Source organism: Papaver somniferum, chromosome 3 (assembly GCF_003573695.1).
Source record: "Papaver somniferum cultivar HN1 chromosome 3, ASM357369v1, whole genome shotgun sequence".
Lineage (NCBI taxonomy): Eukaryota > Viridiplantae > Streptophyta > Magnoliopsida > Ranunculales > Papaveraceae > Papaver > Papaver somniferum.
The window spans coordinates 173,371,978-173,389,512 of NC_039360.1; the positions used below are offsets into that span (position 1 = coordinate 173,371,978).

General features: G+C 37.2%; 1 protein-coding gene across 1 annotated transcript; it reads right to left on the reverse strand.

Annotated features, from left to right (window-relative positions):
- Positions 1-218: 218 nt before the first annotated feature.
- LOC113361900 (mitotic checkpoint protein BUB3.3-like) lies at positions 219-4,584 on the reverse strand. The gene is made up of 10 exons (XM_026604985.1): positions 4,287-4,584; positions 3,632-3,736; positions 3,406-3,536; positions 1,926-2,008; positions 1,568-1,816; positions 1,334-1,406; positions 1,185-1,265; positions 1,016-1,097; positions 753-853; positions 219-600 (listed from the first exon to the last, which is right to left on the reverse strand). Exons 2-10 carry the CDS (start codon positions 3,728-3,730, stop codon positions 510-512), a joined length of 990 nt encoding a protein of 329 aa, XP_026460770.1. The 5' UTR covers positions 3,731-3,736; positions 4,287-4,584; the 3' UTR covers positions 219-509.
- Positions 4,585-17,535: the final 12,951 nt, after the last annotated feature.

Sequence of the window (17,535 nt, forward strand, 5' to 3'; positions counted from 1 at the left end):
TGATAGAATCTTACCTAATTGGGGCCATTTGACTTTGGAGCGGAATTTTTTTTTTCTTCCACAATCGAAAGATAATAGGAAACTGGAAGAAGAAGAGTTGAAATGAGTAGAATTGTTTTTGATTTGGTTTTCATACAGTTTTACCATAAGGGCATTTATGTAACTTCAATATCATATAGGATACCCCTTAACTAGAGTCTTTGGCTGGGTATAAATTGATGGCCCCTAAATCCTTTGGGGTGGCCCCTAAAAACGCTAGGAATATTAAGACCTTAAAATTATTACAGATTTGGTTTCAATTACACTTCTTTCGTATCCAAATTAAGGGCAATGTTTTGATGGTCTATACAATATTTGTCATAACTCTAATGCCAATGATTGAGATAAAACACTATCTTGGAACAAGAGATCATATCTGCAACATACACTAAATACTACCGGCTGTTATAGCTTATAAAAGTGCAGTGAATAATCTGGGCACCAAGCTTTATATCACACCCACTTTTGTCTTACTTTAAGCTTGAAGTTCCGCAAGCCACTGAACCCATATCCATGACTTTCTCATTCATTTCATGTATAAATATTTGTGGAGGCTCCTCTCTGTTACAAGAAAGATATTGTTACATTTAACCCACAAAAGTGTAAGAGAAAAGAGAACAAATTTATCGAATTAATAGTGTTGATTCTTCTCTAATGCATAATAAACAACGAAGTTATCTTCCAAATAACGGAAATATCGAGAAAAGAACAACCTTTCATTAGCTTCTTGGTGTGTGTAGCTTGATGCAACAGCTAAAAATTGCCCGCTGCTGTTATACGACAAGGATGACACACTGTTGGGGTACTTTGTGAACTGGAGGGCAAAAAAAAGGTGAGAACATCTCATGATATTAGAGAGAGAATTGGGTTTTCAACTTTTCATTTATATATAATGCTAACCTAACATTTCTTTCAGATGATCAGCGACATGAGATTAAAAATTTAGAAACCTGGAAATTTTATGACCACTAGTTACCTGAAATAGTCTCTTCCTATTTTGAGCAGACCACATGATAGCATATCCCTCATTATCACCGGTGACGAAGGCGCCATAATGACTAAATCGACAAAGCATATCAATGGGACATTGTCGAACCAATCTAAAACCATTTATAAAGAGGAACGGAAGATAAAAGATAAAGTACCTTGGATTGAATACAACATCATTCACAGAAACAAGATGGCGCTTCCCATCCCTCGACTTTGGTTGACATCGGAACATATAGCTGCAATAATTATTTGTGGTTATCAAAGATATTGCTGGTACACAAATGACTGAGGAAAAGATGCAAACCTCATATCATTTGCATCTGATAAATCAAGACATTGTACTGCAACAAGCCCATCAACTGATCCAACTGCATACCCTGCATGAAAGAATCACAGCTAAGTTATAGATCCCCAAGTACAGCGATGTCATTTGGATATGTTACAACACAAGTAACAATCAAGTTGCAATTATTTGTAAAACCCTCATATACAAAAAAAACCAAAAACTAGTAGTGTAAAACACCGATTAGTAATATACCTTTTGAATCAGCAAATAGACCCACACAACTGACTGAATATTCCATAGAAAACTGTGTTTCCAGGGGTTCATTTAAGTTCCGCAAGTCATATATATTGACTGACGTTCCGGTTCCGACAGCCAAATGACATCCACGTAATGAAATGGACTCTACCTCAACACCAATATGAACTGAGTATACCACAGATTTTCCCATGCGCATATCCCATGATGTAATTCTTTTATTCAAACCTCCGGTGATCGCTTGACCTATAATGAAAAAAAATAATATCAGTATCAATATCACTGCACCTTGGGTAAGTGATTAGACAGTAAGAACTTCAAGCAATGCAAGGTTTATCGTGATCAGGTAACTTACAAGTTTCCATAGAATATTCAACACAAGTTGCTAAATCGTCGTGGTTTCCGACTGTTTCATGAATTCCAGAGTTGAGGTCATGGCTAAGAACAATCAGGTACCAAACGAATCAAAAAATTATTTGGTTATTCAAACTACAAACTTAGATCATAAAATTTGTAAGTAGCGTTTTCTGTGTAGCACAGCAGCACTCGCAGTATACTCACTAGCATTTGTGTGCTTGAAGCGCATTCTCAGGATGTAAACAATTTAATGTGTGAGCACAAAGGAGCAGTATGAAGATCTCTTATAGCACAAATTTCATTCATGAAGAGCGAGAAAGTTACGCAGACTTAACATAGTATGCAAAACGTGAATCAACTAAAACTAAATGCTGAGCGTACACAAATAAGCATACATAGAAGCACTAATGACATCAAAATGCGAGCCACGGACAAAACCATACTTCGATTCCTAAGGTGAAAGCAACTAAGGACTGGCAAAAACACCAGCATTCCATAAGTATATGCTTCATAAGAATTTGACATTCACAATTTAAAAAAAAAAATCCACAAACAACATCGATGTAAGCACAGAAAACTGCAAGATTATTCACAATAGATATCAGCCCAAATTCTAATCCGCAAAAACACCAGAACAAACAAACCATGTGACATGGCAATGCAGTTCTTCAGGAAACTGCAAATGTGCAATCTTTGCATGTAACATTATCATAGTACTATAAACAAACATAGTGCGAAGTACAGTCAGATGATACCACGCTATCTACATGCCATACATTAATATAGCTAAGGAAGAGCTCTGCAAAAAAGAAAGTAAACATCTGTGATGAACCATCAACAAAAGATTAACAGTAATATACATCTCTGGCACAGTAAACCAGCACACAACTGACAATATAGCTGAATAGCCAGCTGCATGCTTAAGCTTAGTTGTGTGCAGTTTTTGCAGTTGCTTCACAGACAGGAGTGACTACAGTACAGCTTGAAGAGATATACGAGAAAAATCTGTGCAAAGTTATGTTTGAATTGATGATTTATCAATAGGTATGACAGTTAAAAGTTCTTGTTTTAGATGTTAAAGCTTATTTTAACTTTATTAATATTTTATAACAACGAGTAGATTATTCAAGAGGTTTAGACTAATCTAGTCAAAGCATATAGTTGTTTGGGAGAGTGAAAAATACAAAACGCTGACGCAAAAGTAAAGAAATCTTCGTACATGAAATCAACAGTTATTATAACCATAAGAATGGGAATTTTCAAAGAAAAGTTACAAAAGAAAAAAACCCATATTCACTACCATGAACCAGCATCCTACTCCATGAAACTTCACAAGTTCAAATCATCTCAGTGAACCTATAGAGGGCGATAGAGAGCCAAAAAGCTGAAATCTAAAGCATGAAAAATCACTGCCCAATAATAACCCCGGAGAAAAAGCAGTAACCATGGCTATGATTTAAGAAAGGTCAGCAACAAACCTTCTAAGGCAACAATCAGAACCAATGCTGAAAGCAGTAGATTCATCCTGGAAACAGCAACCAAGAAGTCCCACTTCTAATGGAATTTCTGACCTAAGTTTAGAGGTATCCAGATCAAATAACCGAAGATTCTGAAGATTAAAAAAACCAATAAAAGTCGGCTAAGGATATAAATTTGAAACCCCAGATACTGAAAAATGAAAGTCAAGTTATCAAGATTACTTACAGAATCCCAAGAGGATATAAGTAGATTGTTGGATTTAGGAGCAAAGCGAACTTTAGAAATTCCATCTCTAATTTCAATCTTTAAGCAGTCTCCTTCCATTGCAATCTGAAACATTATTAACCGTATTGTTTCAAACATTGAACTTTGTAAGCTGCAAATAAGCTAGCATCCAGCTTTACTAAGTAATAAAAACAGTATATAGTAACTAGCATTTCTCTCTTACAGTATCTACACACGTCAACCTGCTTATAGCTAATTTAGGATTCTAACCAGTAAGTTAACAAGATAGGACACAAAAGTTACCATCATGTTAGCCAAAATTTTCTCATTATGCATTCATACTAGATCAGCCCCTTTTCTATCCATATGAATGTATCTATATAATGTGTGACCTAATAATCAAATTGCAATTGAACTACATGCCAACTTGAACTTCACAGAATCAATTTGAGAGTATATTGACAAGTTAACTCGAATTGTACCCTTAAACCTATTCTTTAACCAAAAGCAAATTCCTACGCAAATTCTAAACATTGAAAATCATTTACACATTCGCAGCAGCATAATTACGAAATAAGGAAACCCAACATTAAATAGAAGATTAATGAACTACAGAAACAGAAATTAGGGCAAAAAATTGTTCCAACATCGGTACCTGAGGGCCGAGCCTGAAATGAAGGTGGTTGTGAATCTGAGGAGAAGAAGAAAAAGAATAATAAGGCTGTGGGTGCTGGTGGTTGTTGTAGCAGTGTGGTGGAGGTGGTGCAGCCACTGCACAAAGCTGGAGGGGGAATAAAAACTTAAAAGGAGAAGAAAGACGACTCAAGCTCCGCCTCTGCCTTAAGAAAGCTTATATTTCAACCCTTGCATTTTGAAGTTTAGATCTTCTGAAATGTTACTCGCTGGAGTGAAGAAGAAGATTAAAACAGTAGAGAACAATACGGTTAGAACTGAAAGTGAAAATACTAGTTAAAATAAAATACGGGATTCTCCTGGATTTCGAGGGAGTCGTTTCGTGAAAAGCTTTGGAAGTTCAAAAGAAGAGGGAGGGAGATTTCAGTCTCTCTGGACTTAAACTCGGTCAACTATATTGACCGCCCTGACTACGATGTGGTCGGGTCAGATACAGTTATACAATTTTGTATGTGATTCGTCTTTATTTTTTGACACCTATTTAATTAAAAAATCTGCCCCTCCAAATTCCCTAAATTGCTATGCTTTTTGAGAAAAAAGTAGGAAGTTAAATAAAGAAAAAAAGTTAAACAGTTAGCTAATAAAACTGGTTTTCAAGATTTTTCTTATTTCATAGGACGTGTCAGCATTTAAAGAAGGGTCACATACTTATTTTATAGGACGTCAGTATTTGAAGTATGTGGCCCGATCACATCGTAGCCGCACCGTATATTTACAAAGTCATTACTGAAGAGCAAGAGAAGACAGTTGTGGTGCAGGATACACTACAATAGTAGTGCAGGTTAAGAAGTTTGTGTTGTGTCTGCAATTTAGCTTGGATATTAGTTTGTTGATGGGGCAAAATGGTTTTTTGTTTTTGTAGGAAGTGAAGAGACGACCGCGCGGACAGGGACTCCTCGACCGAGCAAACTGCCTAACCTCAAACAGATGCACTGCACGTGAGTGCTTTGAGTTCGAGAGATCAATCTATAGGACTCCGACCTAAACCAGGAAATGGTCGTTCCAGAGTCAATTCGGTCACAAAGAGGGAAGAGAGTTGATTTGTAGGAGGGAAGCTGAGAAGTGTGTGAGATCAATGATGATCAAGGATTGTGAATGTGTTGTGAGTTTCTGCAAATGATGAATAACTTCGCTCAATTGAGAGAGTGTTGCTCACACGATGATTCTTGGTTAGACGATGGAATGTTGTCCGTTCAATCAAAAATGTTGTCCTCAATCGTGAATTCATAAACTTATTTATATTGCTACACTGTAGACATATTTATCTCCAGTAAGTGTGACGGTTGCTCGAGTGAAAGAGTGGGAAAGTGGGAAATCGTGGTTTAACCAGTTCCAGGTCGTGCAGAGGCTTGGTTGATTGTCCACCCACTATTTTGCTGACTCCCTCAACTGCTTGCACGACTTACTCACGTTTCTCATCGTGTATGAACACACGTGTCGTAGGCCGCCAAACCAAAACCCTAATTAGTATCCCCCATGTGACGTGATTGACGTCTCACGAACTTGGAGTCTGCAAGGCATACGTGTATTTGATCAGTCAGTCGTTGACTTGATTAGACGATGAGTCTAAGTATTGTTCAGTTGAGCATGATTTGTTGAATGCTTTATGATTCATGGATTGAACATATCTGTTGGGACGTATAGTTCTCGAATGAATGACGTTGATAATTGAATCATGAATATTGATGGTCTGAGCAAATATTGCTCGTATGATGAATTGTTGAATATTGATAGTTGAATCAATATTCGAGCATCTGAGCAAATGTTGCTCATTCGATGAATTACCGAATATTGATAGTTGAATCAATATGTAGGAAATACCAATAGGTCCTAGGAATAATATATTAGAGAGAGTCTAGTCCAATTGACCTAGTCAATTGTCTGTTTGGTCCTTTTTGGGAAAATATATTATAGTTTGGTCCTAGAAATTATGGTTTGGTCCTAGGGTGGACAATACCCACGCGGGATGACGTCATGGATGATGTAATTGTCAAATGGTAGTGGCAGAAATACCCTTTTAATGAGGACCATATATATATTCATTATTAGGAGAGAAGAGAAAAAATTTCAGATTTATTTTCTCTCACCTTTTTTTTTTCTAGATCTACTTTTTCTTCTTCTTTTTTTCTTTTTTTTTTCTTCTGCTACTACGATGGTGTGTGGAGATGAAGATGATAATGAAACGATGAAGATTTGTATGTTTTTTTATTTGTGTTTGTTGTTGTTTGCTGTTGAAGATGGGTGAGATGATGAAGACGATTTTGTAATGAATTTTTCTTGAAATTTTTTGTCTCTACTGCTGATGATGATGAAGAAGATGAAGATGATGATGATGAAGACGACGATGATGATTTTTCGATTTTTTCGTCATTTTTTCCTGTTGATGCTGTTGAAGATGATGAAAAAGATGAAGATCTGTTGTTGTTGCTGCTGTCAAAGAAGATGAAGATTGAAACGAAGATGATGAAGAAGATTTTCGATGTTGCTTCTGATGTTGAATGACGAAGAATTTATTGATGCTGTTGTTGAAGACGACGTAGATGATGATGCTGCAATTCATTCCATAAATGAAGTCTGTTTTTTTGAAGTTTTTATATGAAGTTCATTTCTGGAATGAACTCTGTTTTTTTAGGTTTTTATATGGAGTTCATTTCTGGAATGAACTCTGTTTTTTTTTAGGTTTTTATATGGAGTTCATTTCTGGAATGAACTATGTTTTTTTTAGGTTTTTATATGGAGTTCATTTCTGGAATGAATTCTGGATTTTTAGGTTTTTATATGGAGTTCATTTCTGGAATGAACTCTGTTTTTTTTAGGTTTTATATGAAGTTCATTTCTGGAATGAATTCTGATATTTTTAGGTTTTTATATGGAGTTCATTTCTGGAATTAACTCTGGTTTATATAGGTTTTTATCAGGAGTTCATTTCTGGAATGAACTCTGGTTTATATAGGTTTTTATTAGAAATTCATTTATGGAATGAAGTCTGGTTTATACAGTTTTCATCAGGCAGAATGAACTTCTACAAGAAAATAAGTAAAAATTAACACGGAAGGGTATTTTTGTCAGTTTTATATTTTTAAATAATTATGGACCAAACAGTAAAGGCGTTTTCCCAAAGGACCAAACAAACATGGGACCACCTAAAAAAGGACCAAACGATTATTTTCCCAATCAATATTCGAGCACCTGAGAAAATATTTCTCATTCGATGAATTACTGAATATTGATAGTTGAATCAATATTGGAGCATCTGAGAAAATATTGCTCATTCGATGAATTATTGGTAGCATGACCAAATAAAATATTAATTAAATATTGGTAGCTGGACCGAATATTATATAATTAATCCAGATGTTGATTGCTGGATCAACATAATATTATTAGTATTTGAACTTGCTCAGAATTATGATCTGCATAGCATTCATTCGAAACCCTAATTTTGATCAATTGCTGATTTACTGAAAATAAGTCACTGAGTGAAGGAAGGACCGAGTACATGGTATAATGGTTGACCATGTAGCGCCCAGGCGCTCGAGTGAGCATGCACCAAAGTCCTTTGTTGACCAGTTAATGAAAGGATTATCAAATACTGGTTTAATCATTTATTAAAATAGTGCTTGTCTGAGCGTTAGGTAATAAAACCTAGTTATGGAGAGATGAGGGATCAACCAAGGGGTCATGGGACCAGCTGACGGTCGATTGAGCAAATCCCAAGTTGGTTGGAGAGAGTTTGGACCCAATATGAACTGTTGGGAGATAATTAGGTCAAAATTATGAAAGAATGTGGGACCGGCTCCTTGCAAGCGTAAGGGCCGACCTTGGTCGGTCAAGGTGGCATGCCCGTGTCACCATACCGCTCGCGTCTCAGTCCTGAGAGTTTTGGTATTTTCTGGTACGCGTTTGAGCAATATTTTGGATTTTCGGAAGAGTTTGATCTTGACTGAAACTCTCGATTTTGCTCAAATGAGCAAGTAGACTTTTCTCGTGCGACCAATATTTTTAGAATATTAAAATAATACTCCCTCCGTCCCACTATTAGTTGACCTAGTAGTACAATTTAGAAATGATTCTTCTCTCAAACTATACCACGGATATTCGTAAATTTTATATCATTGAAAATCATTTTAAAACACCTATGTAACGAGTATAAAATGATTATCAAATGATATAAAATGAACTATTAATGGTACAAAATCTAAAAATGACTAGGTCAACTAATAGTGGGACGGAGGTAGTAATATTTTAATTTTTGACGTGAGAAGCCTAGTTGGTCATGTGACCATTTGATTTTTGGCCTTTTCATGGTTTGAGCAATATTTGAGAAAATATTGAAAAACTAGGGTTTTCGCTCAAACGATGGAGTTTCATGAGATGAAGGATATAATAATATAAGAAAATAAGGAATTGCAAGGTGTGGGACCGGCCACGGCTAGGGCATGGCCGGCTGGCTAGGTGGCCCAGTCTCGTGACACCTTTCCCTATTTTTTTACTATTTTTTCATCGTTTGATGGAAAGTATGGGGAAACTAAGAGTTTTAATCAAACGAGGGACTTTGCTCAAATGAAGGAGTCTTCATGAGATGAGGGAAAAATAACAAAATAATATAAAATAATTTAAAGAGGTACGGGACCGGCCACGGCGGCATGACCGGCCGGCCGGTGGGCCCGGTCCCCTTAGGCGCCTCTTTATTATTTTATTGATATTATTTCCTCCCCATTTTGTTAGGTTTCCTCGTTCGTCCATATTTTCGAATACTCGATCGTGCGTTCGGGTGCTCGTTTGTGCATTATTTGCTAAGTACACTCGCACCATTTTCTCGGGGCTTACTCGGTGGTGGCCCAGATGCCCGATAATGAATACTCCCTCCGTCCTAAATTAACAGTCCGCTTTGACTTTGTCAAGATATTAAGGAAATCCTATAAAATGTCATGACTAGCCCTTGACTAGCCTATATAATGTTAGGTTATTACCAAAATTAAAATTATTAGTGTTGAAAATTCTAAATTGGATAATATTATTGTTTTAGGAAATATTTTAAGAAATAAAAGAAAACTTATACTTCTTTTATTATGAAATCCACAATTTAAGATTTTTTTTCCTCCATTTGATTTTGGTTTCCCGCACTAAAACTTTGGAGCCTTTGGAATTTTTATTTGAGAGGGAAAAAAATTGAAATTGTAGATTATTTCCTCTTTAGATATACTCGACCATGAATTTGGGATTTTGTCATAAATGTTTTTATTTAAAAAAGGAATGACAATTAATACAATGATTTTAGTAAGTTTTTTTCCTTACATATGATGATTTTGAATTAAGTTTATATTAAAAATGATTTTATGATTATTAAAAATAAAGGGTACATTTGATAGTTTAAGGGAAAACTATGTCTATAAACAGAGCGGGCAGATAAAAATGGACAGACCAAAGTAGAAATTAGGCCTGATAAAAAAGGACAGAGGGAGTATTTATTACTAATCCATGAAATTCAGCTAAGTCATGAAACAGAACAATAAAATTAATTGAGTATCTATTACTAATCCATAGATTCAACTGAGAATTCATGGAACGGAGTAATGAGATAAAATGGTCATTTATTACTAATCCATGGAATCCAGCTGAGGACCAGCCATGAAACAGAGTAATGAGATAGAAAGATTATCTATTACTAATCCATGGAATCCAGCTGAGGATCATCCATGGAACGGAGTAATGAGATAAAATAGATTATTTTCTAGGAATTCAGTTGATGAATGACACACTAGAATTAATCAATTTGCAGAATCGAGATATGAGATAATTGAAGCATCATACTCGTTATGAGGGGGTGTATAGTCAGGGAACAACGAGCAGCGTGACGTTCTGAAGGCGTTAAGCTCGCTAACAAACATTATGTCTAGGAACTGCGCAATCATCAAGAGATTCTATACACGATCTCTCTAAATAGTCAGGGAACAACGAGCAGCGTGACGTCCTGAAGGCGTTAATCTTTATAACAAACATTATGTCTAGGAGTCGCCCAATTATTTTGATTATATGTAGAGGTGATCATGAAATGTGTGAAGCATCGAACGCTCAGCTAAGAGGCCTTTCGAAAAACATATTCATCATAGTTCTGAGAGGAATGTTCGCTCAGTCAGAGATCGTGAAATGGTTCACGAATCATAAAATATGTACTGTCACATACATTCCTGAAGCCGGATCAGAAACATGTAGTATCATGATTTTACGATTTTGAGCTTTGCCGAAAATCCACCATCAACATTAAGTCCCCTGCTTAGTGAGGGACAGTCATGTTCCACAGTAAGCACTGGATGGTGATTTTCCAGTAAACGAGATAAGTAGTTGAACTTCGTCGTACAAAGGCATTTTCAGAATCCCCTATTTGCTCCAACGATGTCATGTACGAGCAAATGCCCAGATAAGGACTGACAGTATGATAGAGTATCATCCCGCGAGCACGGAGAGATGAAGCACTGCTGATTTGGACGATCAGACGTCCAGTTTTGGTCGGTTTAGCGTTTACGGGACCGGGCCCAAAAAAAGAAGTCCTTGTTTTATTAGGTTTTTGGAAATAAAATTGATATAAAAGGGAAGAAGCCCTAAATTTTTTGTATTTCTCCTTGATTGACCGACAAGCTCTCTCTCCCATCTCACGTCCGTGAGAAGAATTTTTTTTTTTTTTTGGAGTCGCCGACATCGACTACCGCCGGTGGAATTCCGGCCGGCGCCGACAATGTACGTGATTTTTTTTTATTGTTCGTTCATGAGTTGTTCTCAAAACAAAATTTCATATGTGTACATGCATGCGTAGGTTTTATTAAAATTTGTTTTTAGTAAACAGACGTCCGTCAGTTCATCGGTTTAAGAAACGAACAACAATCCCTAATATGAAAGATATATATATATATATTTTTTAATAGACATGATCGAATTTGCAGTGGAGAAAATTTTGTTTATGAGTTTTCATGAAAACCAAAATCTTATTTTGATGTATGAATTTCATAAAATAGAAAAGACCCTCGTTTCATAGACGAATGCTCGCACGAGAGAAAAAGTTTTTTTTTTTTTTTAATATACGTGAGTTAAGATTTTGTAAAAATCAAAATTTTGATTTTTGAGCAATTGCTGAAAGCAAACAATTATATGTTAAATAATGTTTCCATGAATTTTGTGATTTAATAGCGTATGCTCGAAAATCAACGAATGTTCACTCGGTGGAAATTGCTCACATGGTGAAAATTATGCGAATTAATCACATGATGGAAACTTCGTAAATTGCTCACAGTTTTATGAAAATTAAGTTATGATTTTGAATAATAAATTTTTTGTTCTTCTTTGCAGGTTTAAAGAAGCGAACAGACTCTCGAAATCTTCGTGTTATAGTCACTACAGCTAGTGAAACTGTAAACAGGTAAGAGTTAAATTGTTACCATTTTCGTAGATGCGCACTTTCATTCGATGATCCATTGTTTTGTCGAATGATGTGCTGAAGTAGAAATGTTATGCATCTTTCATAGCCATCTTACAAGAATGACTTACTCCTATGATGACACTTTGAAAAATGATACTTCCAAAGATGACATCTCCACAGATGCAACTTCAGGAAACGATACTTTTGGGACCCCTATTGATGAAGAAGAAGGAATAAAGAATATTCCAAACACTGATGATGAGTTCTTTGTGGTTCAGTATAGACCTGAAAAACGTCTCCCAGGTTCTTCATTTTGCCTTCTTATAGATCCCATGGATATTGCTCAGAGAAAATTGGTGTCTCCTAGAGCGATCATTCGGTTCTGTCTACAAGGAGGGCATTATGCATCTTCACACATAGACTTCAAGCTTTCCCGAAAACCTTTAACGGACTTCTCCGGGTGGGCAAGACATATGTTGGGGTATAGTCATGTGAGGACCATGTTGGATCGTGCACAGGTGACACGAGCTATTCAAGCAGCTGGAGATTTGGTGATTTACCATGATGTGAGAGGTATAGTAGCTTTGATCCCTCGCTGGTGTATTCCTACTCATACTTTAATATGAAGGTGGGGAGAATTTACCATTACTTTAGATGACTTGGTTGCTTTATTGCATCTTCCAGTCACGGGTAATTTTCCTGCAGCACTTTCGGCAGATGAGAATGTAATATCTGATGTCTTGAAAGCTACGATCTATGATATTAACAAATTATCCAGAAAATATTGTTATGCTCAATGGTTGAGGCACTGGTGGCCGAGAGATGGAACTCCTGAAAGACCTGCGGATGGTATATTAAACATTGCTGCTTTCTTGTGCTTGTGGTTGTCCAGAGATGTATTTGAAGATAATGGAAACTTGCTGAAGCCATTCGTGATTCCTTTTGTCATCAAGATAGCTCAAGGTGAGAAACTTTCCGTCTTAGATTCCTTGGTCATAGATTCCAGAGTTTCCAACGGAGGATTATGCTAGGATCATGCGCTGGTCCACAAATAAGCCTCGACTCAAGACACGCCTCACCAGTGTCTTAGACAATGAGTCTGAGTTTAATTTTCGTCCTTGGGTGTCGATTCCTTCTTTTGTCTCACAGTTGATCACTTTCAATGATGCTGAAGAAAATGTCATTTTGGAATCCGGTACAGACCTCAGTGATGGTGAGAGATCCTTCATACTAAGTTGTACTCCTGGTTACTTAGTATCAGCAATGCAGGGAAAGTTTCTGGTGGAGGAATATAACATCGATAGAGCAGCTCGACAAAAGGGTCTTGATCAGTGTGTCCCGGATGTTCGGTAAGAAAAGCCATCAGTCGAACAACTTAAAGCTTCCTTATATCGTACACATTTGAATGGGTGTGAATATTTGTATCCTTTCTCTGACCGAGTCGCCTACGCAACTCCAGGTTACATAACTTTCTGGAATCAACAACTTGATCGTTTACATGATTTTTTAATGGTTGTTCAATCCCTAGTACAAGAGCCTACTTCTGTTGAGATGATTTCTTTTCGACCAAGATTGAAGTATCCCTCCAGTGGTGATAAACGAAAAGTTGTTCTAGGATGTTCACAAGTAAGTATTCTTCTCATGGTTTTATAGAGACATGATAATCACATGATAATTATTCCATTGATTTTTACCACAGGATGATCGTATAGTGAGGTCTCAGATCGATGAAGACTTCAGGTAAATGGAAGAAAGCCTCCGGGGCGGAGAACCCAGAAGTAGAGATTACGGGATGTTATCAAATAGTATACAGTCCCCAGCTGTTTCTTTGGTGAATCATCAATGCTTCTTCCATCATGACTTTTTCTTGTCCGCGTAATTAGGATCACAAAAAAAATATTCATTAATTTTCTTTAGGATTTTGCTCTGTCAAGCATTAACGGTCTTAAACTCGTTTCTGGGTAAGTAACTCCTGAACCCAGTGTTGAAGAAGAAATCGATGTAAGTATCTCTTTCGTGCAAGCAATCATGGTATTTACTTGAATGAAATAATAAATGTTGTTGATGTATACAGGAGGAGTTACCATGGATAAACAAAATATTGATGATGCATATTCTTCCTTGGGAAATGAGGAGATGGAGAGTCTTCAAAACACGAAACCGAATGGAAGTAATAATGCTACCAATGGTGATCTCGACAACATTAATTCCTCGAATGACTTAGAGACCCCTCAAGTAAGTGTTCCTTATGTACCTTATTCATATAATTATGAAATTGCTGATTTGTGGATGAATGAATGAGAACCCATATGAATGAATGAAATGTTTTTAGCGAAATACGTTGTCAGAAAAATACAGAATTCAGTCTTTTAGCAAAAACGATTTAGAATCTTCGTCCGATGTTGGATTTTCGCGATCTACCCATGTTTTCTCATGCCCAGGAAATTTCCAAGCTTTGAAAGAGAAGATTTTTGAGTTTTGAGCATGTTTAGGGGACGAATCAGTGAAACAGTAAACTTCCAGGAGACTTCCAGAAATTTTTCTGCTGGTGTAGTTCAATGTTTTGGCCACATCTTTTTGCTCGTTTATCCAATTGCTATGAAATTTTGAATATGTTGTAAACAACATCCATACAAAGAGAATGACATATGACATATGACTCAACCTTAGATTCCTTACCAATTTCTCCCATTTCGTCGTCTTATACAGGGCAGTGTAAAATCTCCTCAGATGAGTTTGTTGCAAAACGTCTTTTTATGACTTTTACACTGTTTGCTCATGTCTTGAATGCATAGTGAAGAACTTTAATAATGTAAGATCACTTGCATTCTGAATTTGATGATTTTTTTTTTATTTCCATGCTTGGAGTGTCCTAATCCCGTGTAATCCTCATATTATGTTCCAAATGTTGAAGTTGAGAATAACAGAGCCAATGATGATTCGAACAATGTGACGAATCAAGATGATGATGTTACCATCTCCGCACCTCAGGGTCATGAGAGCATTTCTACTGAAGTTGTTGTGGAGAACGATGCTCAAGTCGTCATGACTTCAGAGACGGAAGAAGCTGGGCCAGGAATAAAAGAAACTTCTCCTTCTCCGTCGATAGAAGAAATTATTCTAGAGATAGGAGAAGCTGATCCAATATATGAGACTCGCATGATAGTGCGTAAATATTCTACTGCAGGGATAGTTTTCGCTCCTCCATTTGGTGAGTTACTCCCGTATCATGAACTGGTTGGTGGATTTAGCGTTCCTACTGTATATGCCGGCATGTATGAGGAGTTATGGAAGAGATATGGTCATATCGTCGTTGCCAAAGACCCAAAACGAAGTTACTTCTTGAAAAGGCAAGTAGGAGCTATCTTACAGGTTATAGACGATATACGAACTAGAGCTAGAAGTACCGTCACTCCAGATGTACTCTTTGATTGGGAGTACAACTTGGACCATTCTGAGAAGTTGCGTTTCAATGTGGGATGGCTTCGTGAAAGAATTGAAGCCATTAAAGAAGAAGTCGAGAAAAATATACCTCTGACTAGTGATATTGTGATGAAGAAGGAGGATAAGACCGCCCAGTTGATGGAAGAATTGGAGCTGGAGAAGGCAGCCTTGCAAGACCTGAAGATTTCAGAGGATCAAAAGTCTCTCTGTGCTGATTTCCTTTAGTTTCCTTTCCATCATCCCTTGAACTCTGCACTTCTGGGAGGTGTGAGGTTTTATATTGGTTTTGGTTTTGATTGATTGTAGATAAGTAGATTATTGAGGATTTTCTTTTGGATTTGATAGAGATTTTCTTTTAAGTAAATGAACTTCATTAATTGCTGAAATCAAATACTGGATGCAAGTATTACATACTTTTCAGAGGAATTAAAATACAGGTAAGAAAATCTTAGAAATAAATTTAAGCAGCCTTGGTGTCTGTGCAAACGTCCAACACCTCAAACGCTGAATGTTTCAGACACCAAAATCTTTGAGCCAATTCTTATTTGCCATCCATGTTGATTAATTTATAGTATCCACCAACCACGGACTTAGCGACCATGAAAGGGATTTCCCGGTTAGAGTTCTTTGCAGAATGAATATTGCATTTAGTTGCTTTGAGAACTAGATCTCCTTCATGAAACTTGTTAGGCTTGATTGCTCGTGCCTTGGAAATATTCTGCTGGTTCGATATTCCTGTTATAGTGGATTTCCATGCTCGTGCGGCCATTGAACTTTCTGATCTTGTGGTATATATGGACACTCGTGCAAAATTGCAGGAGAATATCCAAGATATTCTTTGTTGCAATTGTTCATCATCTCAACAATAAATGTTTCGATGGGATGCTCAGTTTGAAGAGACTCCATATTCAACCATTTAGTAAAATATTGTTGAGGCGAGACTACCCACTCATAACATTTGGTAATAGCTAGGTTGTGAGCAGGATTGAGTCCCCGGAACAGGGAAGCATGTTTGAAAGTTGATAATATGGACGCATTGGGGGGGAATAAGACTTTCCTGAGTGCGAAACCTTTTGACAAATGCGAGTGCATTTTCTTCAGGTTTTTGCGTTAGCTCCATCAAAGATTTAAATTTCTCCACATGCTCGAACGATGGAGTATCCTCTATTTCTTCTGAATCAAAGCTTTATTCAACATATAAATGTGCAATCGAAGGTGCTGTAGTTACCTTTTCAGCATGAATCCACGTTTTTCCGAGTATCATATCATATCCTGGATCTTCCCTGATTATGTAAAACTTGGTTTCCGCCTTTGTTGAATCAATTTCCATTTTGAGAATGATGTAGCCATATGCATCCCTGGGTATTCTTTCGTGATCTTTGACCGAGATAGGAGCATGAGTGGCCTCTTGTCCAGTGATGACGGTAGCTCTAAGAGTCTTCAAAGGAATAATATTGATAGTCGTTCCAACATCGACCAACGCTCTCTTGAATTCATTTCCTTTGAGATTGACCGTGGTAAGAAGTCCCCAGTCATACATTTCTTTGTCAGTGTCCGGAGGCTCAGGGAGCGCTTCTGAAATGGACAGAAATTTCCCGGACACTATATGATTCAAAGCCGTGAACATGTCCTTCCTTTGAGCTTTAGAAAAATAAAGCAATTCACAGATATGCTCGATCAACGATTAAACAGCTTTTTTGACTAGTTGTTTAGAGAGTGCAAAGGTTCTGATTGGGAGAGGATTCTTGTGTACTCCTTCAGTACCCAATTCTCTTCAATTGACATTCTCTTTGAGTATGCGTTTCAAAACTCTGCAATCACTTGTTGGATGATTGACAAACCTATGAAAGCGACAGTAGCGCGGACTCTCTGTTTCTTCCTCAGTTGGCTCTCTCCTAACCGCATGTAGTTTGATCGCACCATCTTGGATCCAGACTTCTAATAGCTTGATCACCTCTTCAATGGGAAAAGTAAAGTATGGTTCTTCCTGGTCATTCTGCTGACGCTGAGTCGGTGCTTGTGCATTTCGAGTTTGGTTGTCCTTCCTTGATGCTTTTGTAGGATGAGACGTTGGAGAAACGTTCTTATGCTGCTGCGCTTCGGATTTCCTCTTGCTTCCTTCAGCAACATTCATGGAAGTTTGGAGATTATATTGTTTTTTGATCAAGCGCCTAGCACTGCCTCAAGTTTCTCGCGGTTCTTCGAATTTTGTAGCTCTTGTTCTTTCCAGTAAGGCCGGAGCAGTAGTTGGTGATCGCTTGGATGCTGCATGAAGTTCTGAGAAGGTCTGGAACCAGAGATTTTCCAGCAAGGCTCTGTAGACCGGGATCATTCTGTTGATGCACAAGTCCAC